The sequence below is a fragment of the Anomalospiza imberbis genome, chromosome Z (genome assembly GCF_031753505.1).
Source record: "Anomalospiza imberbis isolate Cuckoo-Finch-1a 21T00152 chromosome Z, ASM3175350v1, whole genome shotgun sequence".
In the NCBI taxonomy this organism is placed as follows: Eukaryota; Metazoa; Chordata; class Aves; order Passeriformes; family Viduidae; genus Anomalospiza; species Anomalospiza imberbis.
The window spans coordinates 38,899,178-38,916,830 of NC_089721.1; the positions used below are offsets into that span (position 1 = coordinate 38,899,178).

The following is a 17,653-nucleotide window of genomic DNA, read 5'->3' on the forward strand; positions in this document are numbered from 1 at the left end:
TGAAATAAGCCTTGTGAAACTTTTGTAAGTAATAGAGGGATTATGGAATTATATATTGTCAGAACTAGATTTTGTTTTGTGCAGCTCCTTCTAAGGTGAAACATAGAAGAGAACAGAGAATTCTACAGGTGAACCAGCTTTTCAAGCTTCTTTTTTCCACTTACTTAACTGAAATGCGAGTATCACAAAAATGAAAATGCATGGGGTTTTTTTTGAGCATTTGTTCTGATATACTGAATTACTGAAGTATCTTAACAACAAATTCTTTTTAAAATTAAATCTTATTTCTAATACAGTGGACAGACACCTAACTTTCAGTAATAGCCAAGAAAACAATTCCACTCTGACAAGGTGCAATCAGGAGGAAATTTTATGTAACACTGCAAGTAATAAATAAATTATGCATAGCAAGACTAAATTCAGAATAAGTATACTGTGAAACAAAATACATTAGAATAATTGAAGAAAGAATTAATTACAGAGTTAGGATATAAACAGTAATGCATCTCAGGCAGAAGCAAACAACAAAATTGAAGGAAAGATAATTGTGGGCCGAGTTTGTTCAAGAGATACAACACTTACAGGTGGGTAAATTCATCTGATCTCACAGGATGACAGTTTACTTGCAGAGAACCAGCACAAGTTTTTTCATGTTAGATCCCACCAGAAAGGATGGCATTAGATACACTGTTTGTATGTATGGCTTGAGGTCTAGACAGAAGTGCATTTTACTGAGTGAACTACTCCCTCTACATCTTCCTGATATTCTAATTGCAATTCTACAGCCACTCAAGCAAAGGATGTTTTCACAAACAGCAAAATTCGAATAATTTCTTTAAATCTTGAAGTGGCAGAAATTCACTAATACATAAGCCTGTAACTGTCTGGAAATTTTTTAAGAAAGGTAATTTGCAAAACTACTAGGGAGGCATTTCCCAATCTTAGAGTAAGTAAACAGCACATCTGGTAAACTGAAACTTCACAGCAGAAAATTCATCTTGGCATCACAAGTTAATTGACACCTGCATTAATTATGTTGTGAACTCTTAAAGCACCACACCAAATTCCCTTGCACTTCCAATATGTAACCAAACACAACACGTAAGCAGTTAACTTACCATTCTGACTAAAAACTAAACCATAGCTACGTAACATTCTCTATAAACACATTTACAGATACAAACTATTATTCTGCATATAGGAAACTATGATGCAGGAATCTTATTTCTACATGTGATCTGAAATGAAATTAAAAGTGGGCATCTCTTCTGGTTAAATGTCAAAGTGCAAAGGAGATGGCTGTGGAACCAGAGAGTGAATACACTTGGTTAATTTGGTATCAAAAGGTCCTTGGAGTTTTAAACGTGGAGAAAGTCATGCTTTACATTAACTGACACTTCACTTCTGATTCACAGCTTCATCCAAATCACACACCTTATCAAGAACAAAGCTGTCGCACAGGTGGATCCAACTTTGCAAGGCATTACAGTAGATGTAGGAATTTTTATTTAGGTGGAAGTCTACACATGATTTTTAGTGATGCTCTTATGGCTGTTTGTACTATTTCATGAAAGCTAGATGGGAAAGACATTTGGGAAGCATCTAGTAACTGTAGTGACTGTACAACTTCTTTGTATGAAGAGTCCACATAAACATTTTCCAGATCATCCCTACAATACTGACCTCATTAAGAAAGGGAGATATTACCTCCCTCTTCAAGCCTCTTCTGGGAAAGCAATAGTTGCAATAAATCTCTTCACTAGAAGGACTTACTGCATTGAATTTAATATTGTAAATCTAAAAACTGTCTCCCAGAAGTTTACATATGGTAGACTTTTTTTGGGGGGGGTATTTTTGAAGAAATATATCTTTTCCACATCCATATACTGATGTAATACTTCTGAAGTCAGTTGTCAGAATTACCAGAATTAAGGACGTACCCAAATATAAGGAATTTAAATGCAAAGCACTAGAAGCGATTATCCTATAAAGCAAACTATCCCAACCTCTTTCAACCAGCCCTAGCTAGCTGTTTTATTTACTTTTTTCCTGGCTCAGGTGGCACTTGTCCAACTACGCACTGACCAAATTCAGCATATCCAAGCAGCACGCATCCTACTAACCCCATCAGGGCAGCAGGTAAGAGGTGAGCAAGTCCACTGAAAGGTCATGTAAGAGCCAGGATTCATAGCCAGAAGCATGGAATGGAGAAGAAGACTTCTTTGAACAGCCCATGCCATTTTTTCAGTTCTAGAAATAGTATGGATTGTTATTCTTAAGAAGAAAGAGGAAGCTAACACAGTTATCTTTCTTGGTAATATCAACTTCTATTAACGGGATCAAGGGGATGGACAGCTATGAAGTACTCCAAAGTAGATGTAAAATAATTCAGTTTTCAGATTATCAGGCAAAGATTATGCAGTTTTGTGGTCTACTGGTATACTTCAAAATAATGCCTCATGACTTTGTGCATAAGCTGTTCTCTCTCTGGTACAGCTTATGTAATTTACTGAGGAAAAAAGAAAAGTACATCCCTAGGACAACATGACTCACTCTGAAACTATACCTTTTATCTCCCTCCTCCTTTACCAAAGACAGTGCAGCCAACTTCCCAAAGCCATCAAAGTTATTTATCTATGTTGAAGAATACTGCAGCTAACTGACATTTATAGCATAAACTATACTTGTATTCTGCAGCTAAATCTTGCTTGAAACAATATTCCAGTTTGATCAGGAAATTATGGCAAGGCTTTCAATTTTTAAGCTGTCATATCTGACAGAGCTGTATTATCTTTAATCTTTCAGGAGAATATACTCTTGATAGAGAGCTGCACATGAAAAATAGAAATAGATTAATTCCCCTTTAAAGACTGCAATATTTAGTCAGAAGGGCTTACACAGAAATTGAGCAGTGAGCTTAACTGTGGCACACTGCAAGAAACTAAAATGGAAGCATATTTTAAAAAGTGAACTAATTACAAATTGTGGGAAGGTCAGACCTCTGCTTTTCACATCAAGAAGACAAAGCTAGAAAATAGTCTGAAATGAGATTTATGAGTAATTTTCATATAAACTGATCAGTATAAACTGATTTTAAGTATAAGTTTGGTATGCACAAGATATGATAAGCTAATTCAAGGACAAATAAAGGTCTGAGCATAAGTCACAAAAAATTCTACCAAACCTGGTAGAAAGAAAGGCAGTGCATCCCAGAAGAACAGTAAATTGAGTCTTGGTTTCCTTAGCTCCTTGCTATTCTTTGTTTTGCCTTGACATAAATAATGTCCTCTTACCTGCTGTGGCAATTTCATACAAATAAAACCAAGGAACGAGAGGTTATCTTTAGCAGCATAAATAAAATCTGACTATCGTGACTCTGACATCATTAACAAAATCCAAGACCAAATACACTTATTGCAACCATTTTTCGTATCTTTGATTTTATATTTCTGGGATCTGTTTTTTAGTTAAGCTTAAAGAATATAACTTTATATCCCCATCATAAATCAAACATCATGGATGTCTTTAAATATTCTGAAAGGCTCTTAGTGGATACTAAGTATTTTAGATAAAGAATCAGAGAAATGTAGATCTGGAAGAGATTTCAAAAGATCACCCATCTCTGCACACAGGCAATATGAAATATACTACAGTCCATCCCTATGAGATGTTTCATAAACCTCTTCTTAAAACTTCTATAATGGAAATTTAACAACTCCCATGGGAAGCATATTTTAGTGTATCACTACCCTTATAGTTGGAAAGTTTCTCTAGCTTGTCTTTGCTACAAATATAAGTTTACTTCAGTGGATACTAAGAGAAACTTTCCAATTATAATGATCATGAAGTATCCCCAAGTCTATATCAAGAAGCCACTATAATTTTCAAAGACATTCTGGTGTTTGATACGCATACAATTACTTATAGTTTCATGTTATCTTCTGATTAAAAAACTGATTTCAGTCATTTTTCAGTAACAGAACTGAAACCAGAATTTCTTTTCTGAGACTGAGTTACTTTTAATTCTTTAATTGACAGGACAAATATGTAATGCCAGTGTTAAACAACTATTCTGGATTATGTAGTATATTTTTGTATTAGTTGTTAAAAGCCCAGCACAAAAAAAGATCAAAAAAATTAACACATTTACAACAAAAGTGGTCTTTCATTTAAAACTCAAGGATGGAGTTCCATATTCTACACCAGCAGGAAGTCCTGACTTTAAACAGATGACATAATCTGTTTCTATCTCACCTTTAGAAGGACGCTAAATATTCATTCATATTAGAAGATTAATGAAGATACTGTATGCAGAATATTTCAAATGCTAACACAAGGAGTGCTGCTTCTTAACAGGTTAGTGAGGTGATACAGGAACATGGCATGTCTCTAAGAAAATCTGACAGGAAGCAAAGAACAAAAGAGCAAGTAAGATACCACTTCTGCCAAATAGATATTTTTGGTACTGGCTTTTATATAAATTGACTTCTGTCTGCTGATAGTGCCTTGATTGCGTTCCTAAATCAGTTCATGATTTATAATGAATTCAATTGATTCATTTCAGTATCAGAAGTACAAAAGCCACAGAAGTGATACACTCTGCAACTGTGTTAAAGCTACCATAAAGGTAAATTGCTCTATTTCAGGGCTTCCTGAAATCAGGGCATTCAGAGATATCATTTATTTAGAAAGCTACCTTTAGAATAACCCAGTCAAGATACGACAAAACTGATATACCATTTCATTTCATGGTTTGATTAAACATACACAGAATGGTTAATGTTCTGTTCTCTCATGTTACTACTTTGAAGTAATCCTCATCTAAATTCAGACTATATTTATAGTTTTTAAGCACAAATCTTTTTTTTTAGCATTGTTCTAGTACAATCTATATTTGCATTAAAATGGCTCGAGGCAGCAAATGTATGTTTTGCATAAAATTCTTTTTCTACTACAGTAACAAATTTCTTGCTGCCATGGGATTCTTGCAATATTTTTCCCTTCATAAATTAAAAAAAAACCAAAAAAAACAAAAAAAACCCCACAGAGCGCAAATAGAAGAAAAATTTCATCTTATAGTCATTATTTCATATTCTACATTATATCCCCAATCAAAAAATGTTTTGTTTTACAAATATTATTTGTATAGATACAATATTGTTTCAGGCTTGCAGTCATGAGAACAATTATACTGCGTGGCTACTGGAAATACCCTGCCTTTAGCCTTGTTATGCACCTGAGATGTGTGAAACTGTTTCAATTACAAATATATTACAGAAGACCTAGGGCCTGATCCTGCAAATGTTAAAAGCATCTTACAACAGCCATTTGCCAGTGATAAGGAAGAACAGATATTGGAGGTGCAGAATTATCCCAAATCAGGCCTTAGGTATTAAGTGCATACAACCACATTATATGGTGACATCTCAAAGTAAAATCCCGTATTTTTATGTAATGCAGAAGTAACACACACAACTTACATATAGTAATAATTTATTCTGAAATGTTCATTTTAGTCTCTATTGAGACATCACCCACGTCTCATTAATAAAAGAGCAGCCATCTCACCTCAAATACCAGAATATACAACAAGTTACAGCATAGCAAAAAAATTCTACCTACTTTAAGATAAAATCTAATTCAGGTAAAATAATTTTGTTCAAGGTTTTACAGTTACACAGTTTTTTTTTTCTTTTTCAGAGCACAAAGTGTAAATTGTTACACCATAACTATCTATGCACATTATGTGACCACAGAAATGTTAATCATTACTTCATAAAATGAACCATCAGTTCCATTCATGCAGAAAAGCAGGCTAGGAAAGCTTGTTCAGCGGAAACCATATTACTGTGAATTTCACAGCCACATGATTAATTATTGGGTTAGATGAACTCACAAATACTAAACATGAGTATATTTTTTTGCATAAATAATACCGATTCTTCCCTGATGTAGTTTAGTTTGTCTGTCATCTAGAAATTATTGGTAAAGCAATATGAATGCATCATTTCTATTGTGCTATTCCATGATTTCAATGACAAGCAATATTCAAAGGATAAGGGGATGAGATGCATGTTAAACATGGGAATACATGTTAAACATACTGTACAAATACACTTGCTTTAGCAATTTTATTCCAAACTGTCAATCAGGTATTCCTGCAAAATATCACCAGTGGAGACAAAGTATACTATCAAATATGGCTTCCAGAACAAGGACCATCTAACAAGAATCAAAGCTATTTACAACAAATAAACCAAAACAAACAAAAAAATCAATCCCCATTTTTTTTGTTTCATTTGAAACAAAGTTTGTAAGTAGCTGCTGTATATAATACATCAGTTTAACTTTTTTTTTTTGTTGCACTTAAACAGAAGTTACCAGGTAAGAGCCAGAGTGACGTTTAGGGCTTTGTGTTCCACTGGAGTCAGTGTTTTCAGACTTGGTGTCACGTTTCTTGGTGCTGTTATTCACCGGGGTTGGTATCTGTGAGGGCCGAGCAGAACTATTGTCCACGCTGCTCTTCCTGCGGCTCGGGTTGTAGTTGAAAGGAGTCACCCGTGCTGCCACAGCACCGATGGGGGAGCTGTGCTTGCTTGAGCTACTGGAACTGAATGGAGTACGCTCACTAACAGTACTTTCATTAATTTCTGGGGCAGGAACAGGATTATTCTGCAGAGGCTTTGTTTCAGTGCCTTTCTTGTCTGGACTGTCTATCTGAAAGAAAGAGTTCAGACGGTTTTCTAAGCCAACGGTACGAACAGGAACACCTCCATTCCCTGGGGTTTGCTTTTCTTGAATCTCTTTAGGATCTCTACCATTCACACCCCCTTTCTCTGAAACACTGTCAATAACAGGGGGAGTATTTCCAGTTGGGGACCTTCCAGATCGAGGGTTGTTAATTGGGCAATCCTCTATCCTCACCCACACATCCTCTGTCTTAGAGACAGCTGGAGCCATCTGATAGATGAGGGTTTTGGAATCAGAGCCATTTGTGGCACCCGAAGAAGAATGCTGAGGATCATTCATTATCTGAGGAATTTCATTTTCTTTTATTTTTCTCCAAGTACCTTTTGCTGGTGCTTGGCTTTCTTTACTTTGCTTGTGTCCAGGGAGAGAACCTCCATGCTGCTTTTCATCTTCGCTTTTTGCCTTTTCACTGGATTCTGAAGAAGCTGACAGGATTGAGGAGGAACTTCCAGTTCTTCGCCAAGTGCTTACACGAGGAAGTGATGAGGAATGCTTACTGTGCTCGCGCTTCCATGTTCCTGATCTGTTGATCAGCAGCCTAGACGGACTCTCAGAATGGGAACGAGCTATGTCATGACGCTTTGCTGGTCTCCCATCATATTCTATGGTAGGGCTCTGATTAGGAGCTAATTTTCGCCAACCACTACTCTGGGCAGGTGAATGAGTGGATAAAGACATATCAGGAAGAGAAGGACTTAAAACTGGGGTCTGCAGTTGGGACCTTGTGGGAGAATCTGGTCTGGAAGGTGACAGAGATTCAAATGAAGCTGACTCTTCTAATTTCCGTCTCAGAGTCGGGCTCGGAGCCTCTTTAATAAAAGTTGACTGACGAACAAGAACAGGTCTGTCAGATCTATCAGATTCACTTCCACTAGACTTTGTGGATGGCATTCTGGATAGGTCAGTCTTTTTGTTTGATCCACTGGTGCTGAGAGTTTGGTTTAACCCCTTTGAAGCAGACTCACTTCGTGGAATGCTACTAGTACTCTTAGGTAAGGCAGTTTGCTTTGTAAGGTTTTGCTGGCTCATCTGTCTTCCTGGTGGTGTGTATGACATTCTACCTGAACTTGAGGATTTAGTTGAAGCTGTGCTAGGAGATGATGTTCTTGGCAACTGTGACAGTTTGTTGGGAGGACTGATACCATTTCTTCCTGGGGAAATGGAGTTTCGTCCAGGAGATTGCAGAGGCCTACTTAATGGCTGCTGCTGAGGTCTAGAAGGAGTGGAGTCTCTAGATCCTGATCTAGAAGGTCCTTTACTTGATCCACTCTGGTTCAACCCTGATGGCTGCCTAGTCACAGGAGCTGGCTCAGGTTTCACTGATGATTTGGCTCCTCTTGGAGAACTAGTCAAACTTTGGCCTTCACTGGGACTTTTGGAGTTCATGTTTTTGTGTGGGGGTCCTTTTTTAGAAACAGGACTAGTACTTGAAGAACTATTTCGAAGTCCTGGAATATGGATCATTGTTCTGCCACGTGAGATTGAAGGCACACTTGTCTGTTGTGGTTGCTTCAAACTTGAAACTTCTGAATTAGAGCGTGCTTTTCCTGTGATCATACTTTTATACACTTTCTTCCCTCCTTTGATTCCCCTACTTTCTGATTCTACTTTTTTAGACTCCAGTGTACTCTTCTCTCCTGGCTTAATAATTCTTGGACCTTTATTACTAGTGAAAGGTTTTTCTTCTTGATCTGGGGTAAGATGAAATGGTGACCCTAGCGAAATACCAGATTTTAAGGAAAGGATAGAGTCAGAGTCTGATGACGCTTGTCTAGACAGTGATGCAGCAGCTGCAGCTTGATGCAAGCTACTAACTATAGAATTTGCACCTTCTTGTATAGCTTTCCAGTCAAAGTTTTCTGAATCAGGTGAAAAACCATGTTCTGAATCTGGCCTCTGTATCTCTCTTAAATCCAGTGTTAAATCTTCAGCTAGTATACCACCTGTGTTTCTGGAATTATTTTTTTCACCATCACTCTTCATTCTTGAGGGCTTTTTCTTTTTAGGCATAGCAGAACTAATGCATTCCTGCAGAAGATCATCTTCTGAGTCAATGCTAAGAGAACTCAGAGAGCTGTTTCTAGAGAAGCACACAGGAGTATCTTCAACATGAAATGATTTAGGTGCATAACCAGAAGTCTGTGGTCTGTTGGATTCCACCTGTGGCTCGGGAGCCTCAGGACATTTTACAGGTTCCCCTTCTTTGTTGTTATTGTTTTCTTGATCAATATCACTGAGGGAGCTAAGAGATGAATTGCGAGAAAAACAAACAGGTGTGTTTTCAATAGCAAAATTCTGCATTTTCTCATCTGTAGCTGCTCCTCTGTCTGGAATATCTTTAGTTGACTGAGAGAAAGTTTTTGTCTGGCTTCTGCCCACTGGGTGTTTTTGACAAACTTGTGTCCTGTTACTTGGTAGCTGATTTGAAGACTGCTCTGCATTAGAGCACTCTTTACTTTCAATTTCCTTTCCTTCTTTTCCTTTCCTTAATTCTGCCTTCTCCCTTGAAAGGTCAACATCATCATCATCAAAATCTAAAGAACTCAGGGAATCATTCCGTGAAAAACAGTAAGGAGTTCCCTCAATAGGTGTATAATGATGAGGGGAATCAAATGCAAAGCTTCCTCTTACACGCTCTTCATTATTTGGCAATTTGTCATGAAACTCTCTTGAATTATTTTTAAGGTTCTGTTTCTTTGCATCTCTGTTCTCTGGATAGCCTCTTTCATTACTAGCATTGCTTTTGGGTTCTATGCTTTTTCGCACACGTGCTCTGTATTCATTGTTTTGGGAAACAGGCTTTACTGGTGATGTTGGCTTCTTTTTCTCACCTTCTGGTTGGTTTTTATTACTTGGAGATGAAGATGCTTGTTGAATTTGATCCATTATCTTCTTCACTCTGAAAGGTTTGTGACTTTTTCCTTTTGGCATAGCTGAGTTAATGCACTCAGCCAAAATGTCACTCTCTTCTGTTTTGTCATCATCCAGGCCAAGGGGTGTCACAGCTGAGCTTTTTGCTCTCTGAGAATCATCAGTACTTCTGCCTTCTGTAGGAATGGTGTCCCGCTTTTCAAACTCCCCTGATTCTGCTCCCACACCCACACTGTCTGCATTGGCCAGCTCACTCGGGGGGGATTCTATTGTCAGGTCACTCAGAGATGTAGCTGTTGAAAAATTAATTGGAGTACCCTCAACACAATATACCCGTGGCATATCATCTCCTGGTGTAAAAGTCACATGCTTTTGTGATTGCAGTCTGCTTTGTGAAGGCAAAAGTTTGTACACTGGCAACTGGCTGGGCTTTCTGGCTACAGGAGGAGGTATTTTTGGAGCCGATGCTTGAGAAGGCTTTTTGGCTTTACGTGAAGACTTCGTTGGCATTGCAGAAATAATACACGCTTCCAGTATTTCAATATCGTCATCAGAATCATCCAGAATGTCTTTTTCTGCTTCAGGTGGCTTCTCTGGTTTCTTCTCTTGGTTATCCTTTGTATCCTCTGACTGTTCAGGTTCTGCTTCGTTACCATGCTCATTTTCATGAACTGGGGGCATAATTCTTAACTCTGCATCCTTCTGTATAAATGGCTCATCAAGGCTCAGAGCACTCAGGCTAGAAGAGCAAGAAAATCCATCTGGTGTGCTTTCTGTGGCAAAATGTAATAGTGTATCAGCATCTGGCAGTACCTGTACTCTTTGAACAGCTGCATTTACAGCTGCCTGTCTAGGACCAGGCTCTCTCTTCTCTGTAGTGGTTGCTTTTCCTTTAGGTCCCTCTCTTTTTACTTGAACTCCTTGAGCAGGCGGTGGTGTTTTACTTCTGCTTGGAGGCATTGTTTGTCCAGGGCTGTCTGGAAGGTCACTGGGACTTATAATACCACTTACTATTCCACTGCAAGGCTCACTTTGAACTGAACTAGCAATTGAACGGCTTTCAAAACTGTCCAGGGAACTTACAGAAGTACATCTGCTGAACATGAGTGGCGTTTCCTGTACATAATGTTCTGGTGGGCTTTTAGGAGTTTGGGCACCACTCTTTGAGGGAGATTTGGCACCTGAAGAAAATTCAACAGCTTTATGTCTAGAGGAATCAGAAGGAGACAAGCTGGAAGTCTGAAGTCTAGTGGATTTTGTTCTGATGTGTTGTGCTGTTGATGCAATTTCACTTGCCGCACCTTCTGTAGGTAGAGCCCCACTGTTCTCCTTCAGTTCTGCAATCTGCAATGTGTTATTGGCATCAGTGCCACGTGTGGATTGATCACGTCCTATTTCATCTTCAGCTGATGACAAGGATGACAAAGAGCTACACCTTGAAAAACATATCGGGGTATCTTCCACGCAGTAAGTTTGTATAGTTTCCTGATTAATAGAGGGAGTCTTACAGGAGGTGGTCTTCTGTGCATGACCACTTCTGCTCTGTGCAGAGCTTGGGTGAAGCTGGTTCTGCCTCTTTGAACCAGCTGAGGGGGCTGATGTGCTCCCACTGCTTGGGGGAATATGGTCAGTTTTACTGAGTTGCACTGAAGTAGTTTTTGGAAAAGTAAAAGATGGCTTCTGAGAAGGTGCTGGAACTTCTGTTGAATATTTTAAACTATAATCAATAGGCTGATCAACATGATGTTCCTCTTCATTGTACTTTATGCTGTAATTAGTTGGTCTGTCTTCCTCTTCATGTTGTTCCTCCTCAGAATAACGTTCACTATAGTTGGTTGGCTTATCGTCATCATAATCATCAACCTGGCACAAGGACTGGTTTACTTTCTGATTCATTCCAAGAGTTGGGCCTACTCTGTTCTGATCTGAGCCAGTGGATCCTCTTGATCTAAAGGAAGAAACACACTCCTGCTGTCCAAAAGGTGTCTGATATTTCATGTGTTTATCCTCTCCACTTTCAGTATACACAGGGTAGGCTGCATTTTGGTTCCTTGACTGTCTTTGCTCATTTTGTTTCATTTCATCATCTATTATATGCTTAGGCCTTGCCCATCTTTCATTCTGGGATGGACTTTGCCTTCCAGAATTTAACTGCTCATCTGAGTATTTAAGACTATAATTAATAGGAGTGTCTAGTTCTTCATCATTGTCATCCATGTGATTTGCACTATGAATCTTGTGTGCCAAGTCAGCTGGATATTGGCCATAACTACAGAATTTACTTTCATCATCTTCGGAGTAAGACTCAATGGAAGGTTTCATTTGGCCTCTTTTACCATAGCCGTCACTGCTGCTGACACTATTTAAACTATCATTTGAAGCTCTTTTGTATTCCATTTTTGTATACGGCACAGGACATGTCCTGTTTGAGTTCTCGGATTTTGGAAAGTATGTATTTGAGTGAGTATGGGCAGAGGCTGACCTTCTTTGGCCATTTCTGTCTTCTGTCAAACAGTGTATTTCAGAAGTGGAACCAGAACTTCTGTCTTCCTGTGGAATGTGCATGCTTGTTACTTCTTCCATAACTTTGGCAATCTGAGCTGCAGCAGTAGAAATCTGCATTCCTATTCTCTTAGAGGAATTCCCAGTACTCTCTGCAGCTTGATGATAGGTATTTAAACCTACTGTTCGATCCCTTTCAACACTCCTGTCTTTCTCAGATCGAGAATTTTCTGCGTTTCCTCTACTGGAGGAGCCAGGTAATACCGTAGTATTTACATATGGTGAGAGCACAGTTATATTGCCAGCATTAAAGCTCTCTGACCTGCACACCCCATCGTCGTGGCGGCTGGCATCGAGGACATACTCACTGTATATATTTTGCTTATGTCTCTGCTTATTGCGGTGAGATGCTTTTGGGCTTAAGTTATCAATGTTGTCAAAAGTCTCTGATAAATGCTGAGCATCTAATTCTGCTTCCAGTGCCTTTTGCTTTCTGACATGGAGGGATGGGAGGCTTGATCCTGGAGACATAATGTTGGCATCTTTGTACTTTGCTGGCCTGTTTGCCATGAGGTTCCGTAGAGCTGCGGCACTACCCATGGCTATCATTTTGTGTTTTGAGTGAATCAGGTTTTTCAGCATGCTCACGGCTCCCATGTCCCACAGTGCCTCCTGATCCTTTGCATTTCGAGCAGAGAGATTCCATAGGGTCCCACATGCGTTACTAACTATTGTCAAACTGTGTGACTTCAAGTGTTGTAACAAGGTTTGTAAGCAGCTGTTCTCTCGCAAGATTTGCCTGGTGTTGAGTAATGGAAAACAAAGATCTGTAAGTGGCATTTCAAAAGGGTAAGAGACAAAGCAAAACAGAAACCTATTATTCTAGACATGAGTTTTGCCCTTACAAAGGATAATAAAGAATTCTTCTGTGCAAATAACTTGTATTTCCACTAGCTTTTATCTGAACACTAACCAAATGCTATTACAAGTATGAATAGTTAGCTTTTAGTACAATTCATCATTAACAAGCAGAAGCTCTTAATCTGTTTGCATATTCCTGTTATGTAAGTGAAATACCACTTAGTCAAATGTACTACAAATTAACTGTTTTTAATTACTAAATACATGCATTCATATTAAGATTTGGTCATAGAAACTGTCTACTAAATACACATGTAGAACCAGTAAAAATTGTCAGAACTGTACCTACCTATGGTCCTCATTAGTAGCAATTAGGCTAGAAACATTTCTTAGTATTCCTCCTCCACTTTCTATGATGGCTAAAGTGTTTGTTTGGCTCCGGTATGTCAGTGTGCCAACCAGAAATGCAAGAGCACCATCTACAGCACATATGTCAGCTTTGTTCCCAGTGCAGTGTGCTGACAAATTCCATAAGGCACTCAGAACGCTTTTCAGGGTGGATTCCTAGGAAAACAGCAACATGACAGGAGAAGTTTTCAGCTATTGACCTTAAGCTCTCAGAAACATATTAAGTTAGCTTCAAGAAGCTGTGTACATTCCAATTCTGCTCTCTGGGGTGATAAGGTGGGTGCAGGCAGCAGTGCCCATGTATTTTGTTCCCTTTGCTCCTTCCTTCAGCCATGGATTTGGTACTGCCTGCCCCAGAGGTATCAGAAATATGTGCCCCAATACTTGTTTGCTGCCCCAATGATAGAAAGGGCTTGAAGACCAGTTGGCAGGAGTTTCTGGGATGGAATATACTCCCATCTACACTCCAAAGTCGTCATAGATACCTACTACCTAACTGAAAAGAGCTTTTATTAAATGACAAAATTATAAAAAAGACTATTGTAACAGCAGGCAAATTACCTGAACCACATCAACTGCTTCAGCAACTGCTGTTACCAAAAATGGTCAATGGTCATATTAGTGTTTTGTGTAAAAGAAATGCAATCTCTCAAAAATTCAATTTAATCACTTATAGAAGATACCTTCTTAACTTCTAAAGCACATTCCATCAATGCTTTCACACTTCCAACTTCTCTTAGAGTCTTTTTACTGTTTACGTCTGCTCGCCAGGACAAGTTCCTCAATACACTTGCAATGACCTACAAAATGAGAAAGAAAAGTAACATATTTCAGGATAGGTACTTTTTTAGCAGGTTATCAGATTTTCCTCTTGGACTTATCAATTGCTACGGTTAATTAACAGTGGTCATGTTCAGTTACCAAACTAAAATTTGCTAACATCTGCTTTTTGTTGTATTGTTTGCTACACTGGTCTAATGTTTCAGCATCAAGTTTGATCAAAGGTACTGGCTTTTGTGTGTGGGTACTTAAAACAGCAATTTAAAATCAGGTTCCCTGCTTCCCACACCAGTAGAACATTTGTAGATAGAGCTTCTTCTCTATTCTTATGTCTTTTCTAGAGTTATATCATCTCAGAGGAGAGATTTATATAATATTTTTCTCAGTTTTTCCACTTAGAAAATAGAACAATATCACTTGCTTGTCTCTCAGATGGTATGATTATTTTTATGTTTATAAAGCTCTTTAAAGTATTTCTAAAATACACTGTGCCTTTTACAAGCAGAATAGTTATCTGCAGAAGATGTCTTTGTACTTGGCAGAAGTTAGACTGAGATAGGTCGTCACTGTAGTGGGCAGTCATTACACATTAAACTCCATCCATTCGTGAGTAGCTGTAAGCATGCATATCCCTTATGAAATGAATTTGATAGAAAACTTTTGCTTATGGGTGTTCTCATTGTCATAGAAGTGCATAAACTTTTCAGGTTATGTGGTGAATGCTCCCTTGCTCATGCCCCCAGTGGAGCACAGGGTGCCAGTGGCACACGGAAGGGCCCGGGAACACCCAATCCTGGCTGCTCCCAAGGAGCCACCAGCTCCTCAGAGCCCGCCTCAACACAGCCAGAGCAACACAGGAGCCTAAAACCAGGTCGGACCTGTGCCCTGTCCAGGCTTTTCCCAGAACTCTCCCAGGGAACCCACCACCCCATGGCCCAACTGTGACACTCAGGGAAGTCAAAGGGAGCAGCTCTCTGCCCATTTTGGACTGGGGATGTGGGACGCTGTGGGATCCAGGGGAAGAGCATTCTGGAACTGTAGAACACTTATTGTGGGATGGCACGACCCAAAGGTTTCAAATGCAGGAAAACAGATTGATTGAGATGATCTTTCAGCACAGGAAGGCACAGGGGACAGAAAGGCACAGTGACATCTAAACAGCTGACTGGCTGATATAGTTGTGTGGACATGCCTTTTGAGTACACTCAGTCCCATATTCTTACTAAATCCCATTTATAACTTGTCCTGAGTGGAAGACTTCCTGCTCCCTGTGCGTGTGTGGTGTCTTGGTGCCAGTGGCTGGAGACATCCCGGAGGTCAGAGGGCCCATGGGGCTGACTCTCTTTTCAAGAATACTCAATACATGTCCTAATACCACATCAGAGAGTTTAATCCGATAACCTCTGTTGTAATTCTAATATTTTCCTCAATTGTAACTAGCGAGCTCCTCCTGTTAAGGAAAGAATATTTTGTTAACAGCATTTTAAGACATAAGGTCAATTTTATTTAAAAATGCTCTTTTATCTGATGATTCACTCAGACTGCAAGGAAAATGGGGGTTTTCTTTTAAAGGACTGTTCCACTATGTATGCAATAGGCATAAAGTTGATAATTAAAGTCGATTATAATTTAATATTTAGTAATTTTACACAAGTTCCAACAGTTCTGCTCTTTCAGCTCTGAGGATTACCCTAAGCACTTCCTAAAGGCTTTATTTTCAGGCTGTTTTCCTTACATGGCAGGACCCATTAGAACAGACAGTAACAGATCAGGGCCATAAAATAAGATTTGCAGCCCATGCATTATGATTTAAAAAAAAAACAAACCACAAAAAAATCCCAGAAATGATACCACAGATAAGAATGTTTTACAAGAAGAATGTACCTCCTAATTAATGAAGTAAGTATGAGAAAAATTTCGCATCAAAGTTAAGGCAGACAAGACAACAAAAGAAGTATTTTATCTCAAAAGAACATTACCTGCTGTAAGTCTTCACTTTCAGATTTCAGCTGGGCTACAAGAGCTCTCATGCAGCCCTTCATGGAACATAATGTAGCCTGTTAGGAATCAGGAGAATAAAGAAAGCAATATTAAACAGCAGGTTAGATGGCTGCTTCTGCACAATGTTTTGATATTTTAAGCAAATCATATCTAAGTTCAATAAAAACTTAGTAAATATGTTGATGTTGTCAACAATAAATATTTGGTTTACAACTACTAAAAATTTCAGCATAGCTATCAGTTTAAATACATAAGTGGCAAAATTGTGCTAAAATTTTGTATTTTTTACAGCAGTTCTAGGACATGACCTGGACCTTTACTACCTTAGAAGCCTTCTTTCCTTTGTACCAGATAAAAACCCCTGTGAGCCAGCAATGTATTGTCACCTACTGCCTAGTGAGAGAACAAATCCCGAGTTCTTGTAAGTCTGTTATTTCCATTTACTGCCGAAATGTCTTCCCTCTAGAGCAGAAGGGTAAGTCTTCAGTATTGAGCTATTTTAAGATCCACAGGCTGGCAAATCTATTGGAAGTTTCTAGCGTTTAAAAGAAATGTCCTTGTCAGAAATTAGGAGAACCAATTTTCTCTTATAATGATTGAAGTAGTGCCCAGTTTGATCCAGATATACTCTAGGTATTTAAAAGCAAGCTCTAGCCTGAAGAGGTTGGGAAAATTTCATTAGAAGGTAATAGTATGGTTAAATAACTGAAAACTTCAGAAAACGACCAAATTACAAATTTTAATTCAACATTCTCAGAAAGAATCAGTTATTATAAAATCACTGTGTGCTGTACTAACCTAGTTCTCATTACAAAAGCAGGCCAATAGATAAAAACCTTGCTTTCAGTGACAAAAGTGATTTGAGAGCCAATACCATAGTTGTATGATGCAACATTCTGTTTGTGGTACTCTCTGTCAGCAACAGGATGGAATGAGAGAGGTATTTGGAACTCCTGCTTTGAGTTTAAACTCAATATCCTATCCTGGAGATTTTAATCACCTGTGTTGAGAGCTGTAATTCAAACAGCTATGAACTGAAATTACTGCAAGTTTACAGTGCTGCTCTCACCTTGTTTGCCACATCTCCAAAAGTCAGGTTTGTCAGAGCCATGCCTGCATACCTCCTTAGGGTAACACTATAGTGATCATTTGTGAGTCCATACATTTCACAATCCACTTGCAGCAGTTCAGCAATGGCCTGCAAACCTCCTTTAAAAAGATTCAGGTAAGAAAAAAAGTCATAGTTGTACGCTAATGTTGTAAGTACAGGACATATGTAGCAAGGAACAAATTTCATTTTTATGTACAGAAGAAACCTCAAACATCTGAAAACCACAATACTCAGGAAGACATATGAATTGCTAAAATTGCATGCATGGAATTTATTGAGCATGGACTAAAAAAGCTCAGGCTGTCAAACAGGAACAAATGCAGGATGAAAAAAAACCACTAAAACACCAATCAAAAAACCACCCATCCT

General features: G+C 38.7%; 1 protein-coding gene across 6 annotated transcripts in view; it reads right to left on the reverse strand.

Annotated features, from left to right (window-relative positions):
* Positions 1–5,476: 5,476 nt before the first annotated feature.
* The window catches only part of APC (APC regulator of WNT signaling pathway), an 88,750-nt gene continuing 76,573 nt past the window's right edge, over positions 5,477–17,653 (reverse strand). For 4 of the 6 annotated variants that reach the window (XM_068175612.1, XM_068175611.1, XM_068175609.1 and 1 more), the window contains 5 exons: positions 17,243–17,382; positions 16,152–16,229; positions 14,076–14,192; positions 13,334–13,548; positions 5,477–12,922 (listed from right to left, as the gene is read on the reverse strand). In XM_068175612.1, the coding sequence (XP_068031713.1) occupies positions 6,367–12,922; positions 13,334–13,548; positions 14,076–14,192; positions 16,152–16,229; positions 17,243–17,382 (7,106 nt within the window). In that variant the 3' untranslated portion in view covers positions 5,477–6,366. Of the gene's footprint in view, positions 12,923–13,333; positions 13,549–14,075; positions 14,193–16,151; positions 16,230–16,971; positions 17,102–17,242; positions 17,383–17,653 lie in introns of those variants that run through there. The other 2 variants (XM_068175613.1, XM_068175614.1) reach the window with 2 other exon arrangements.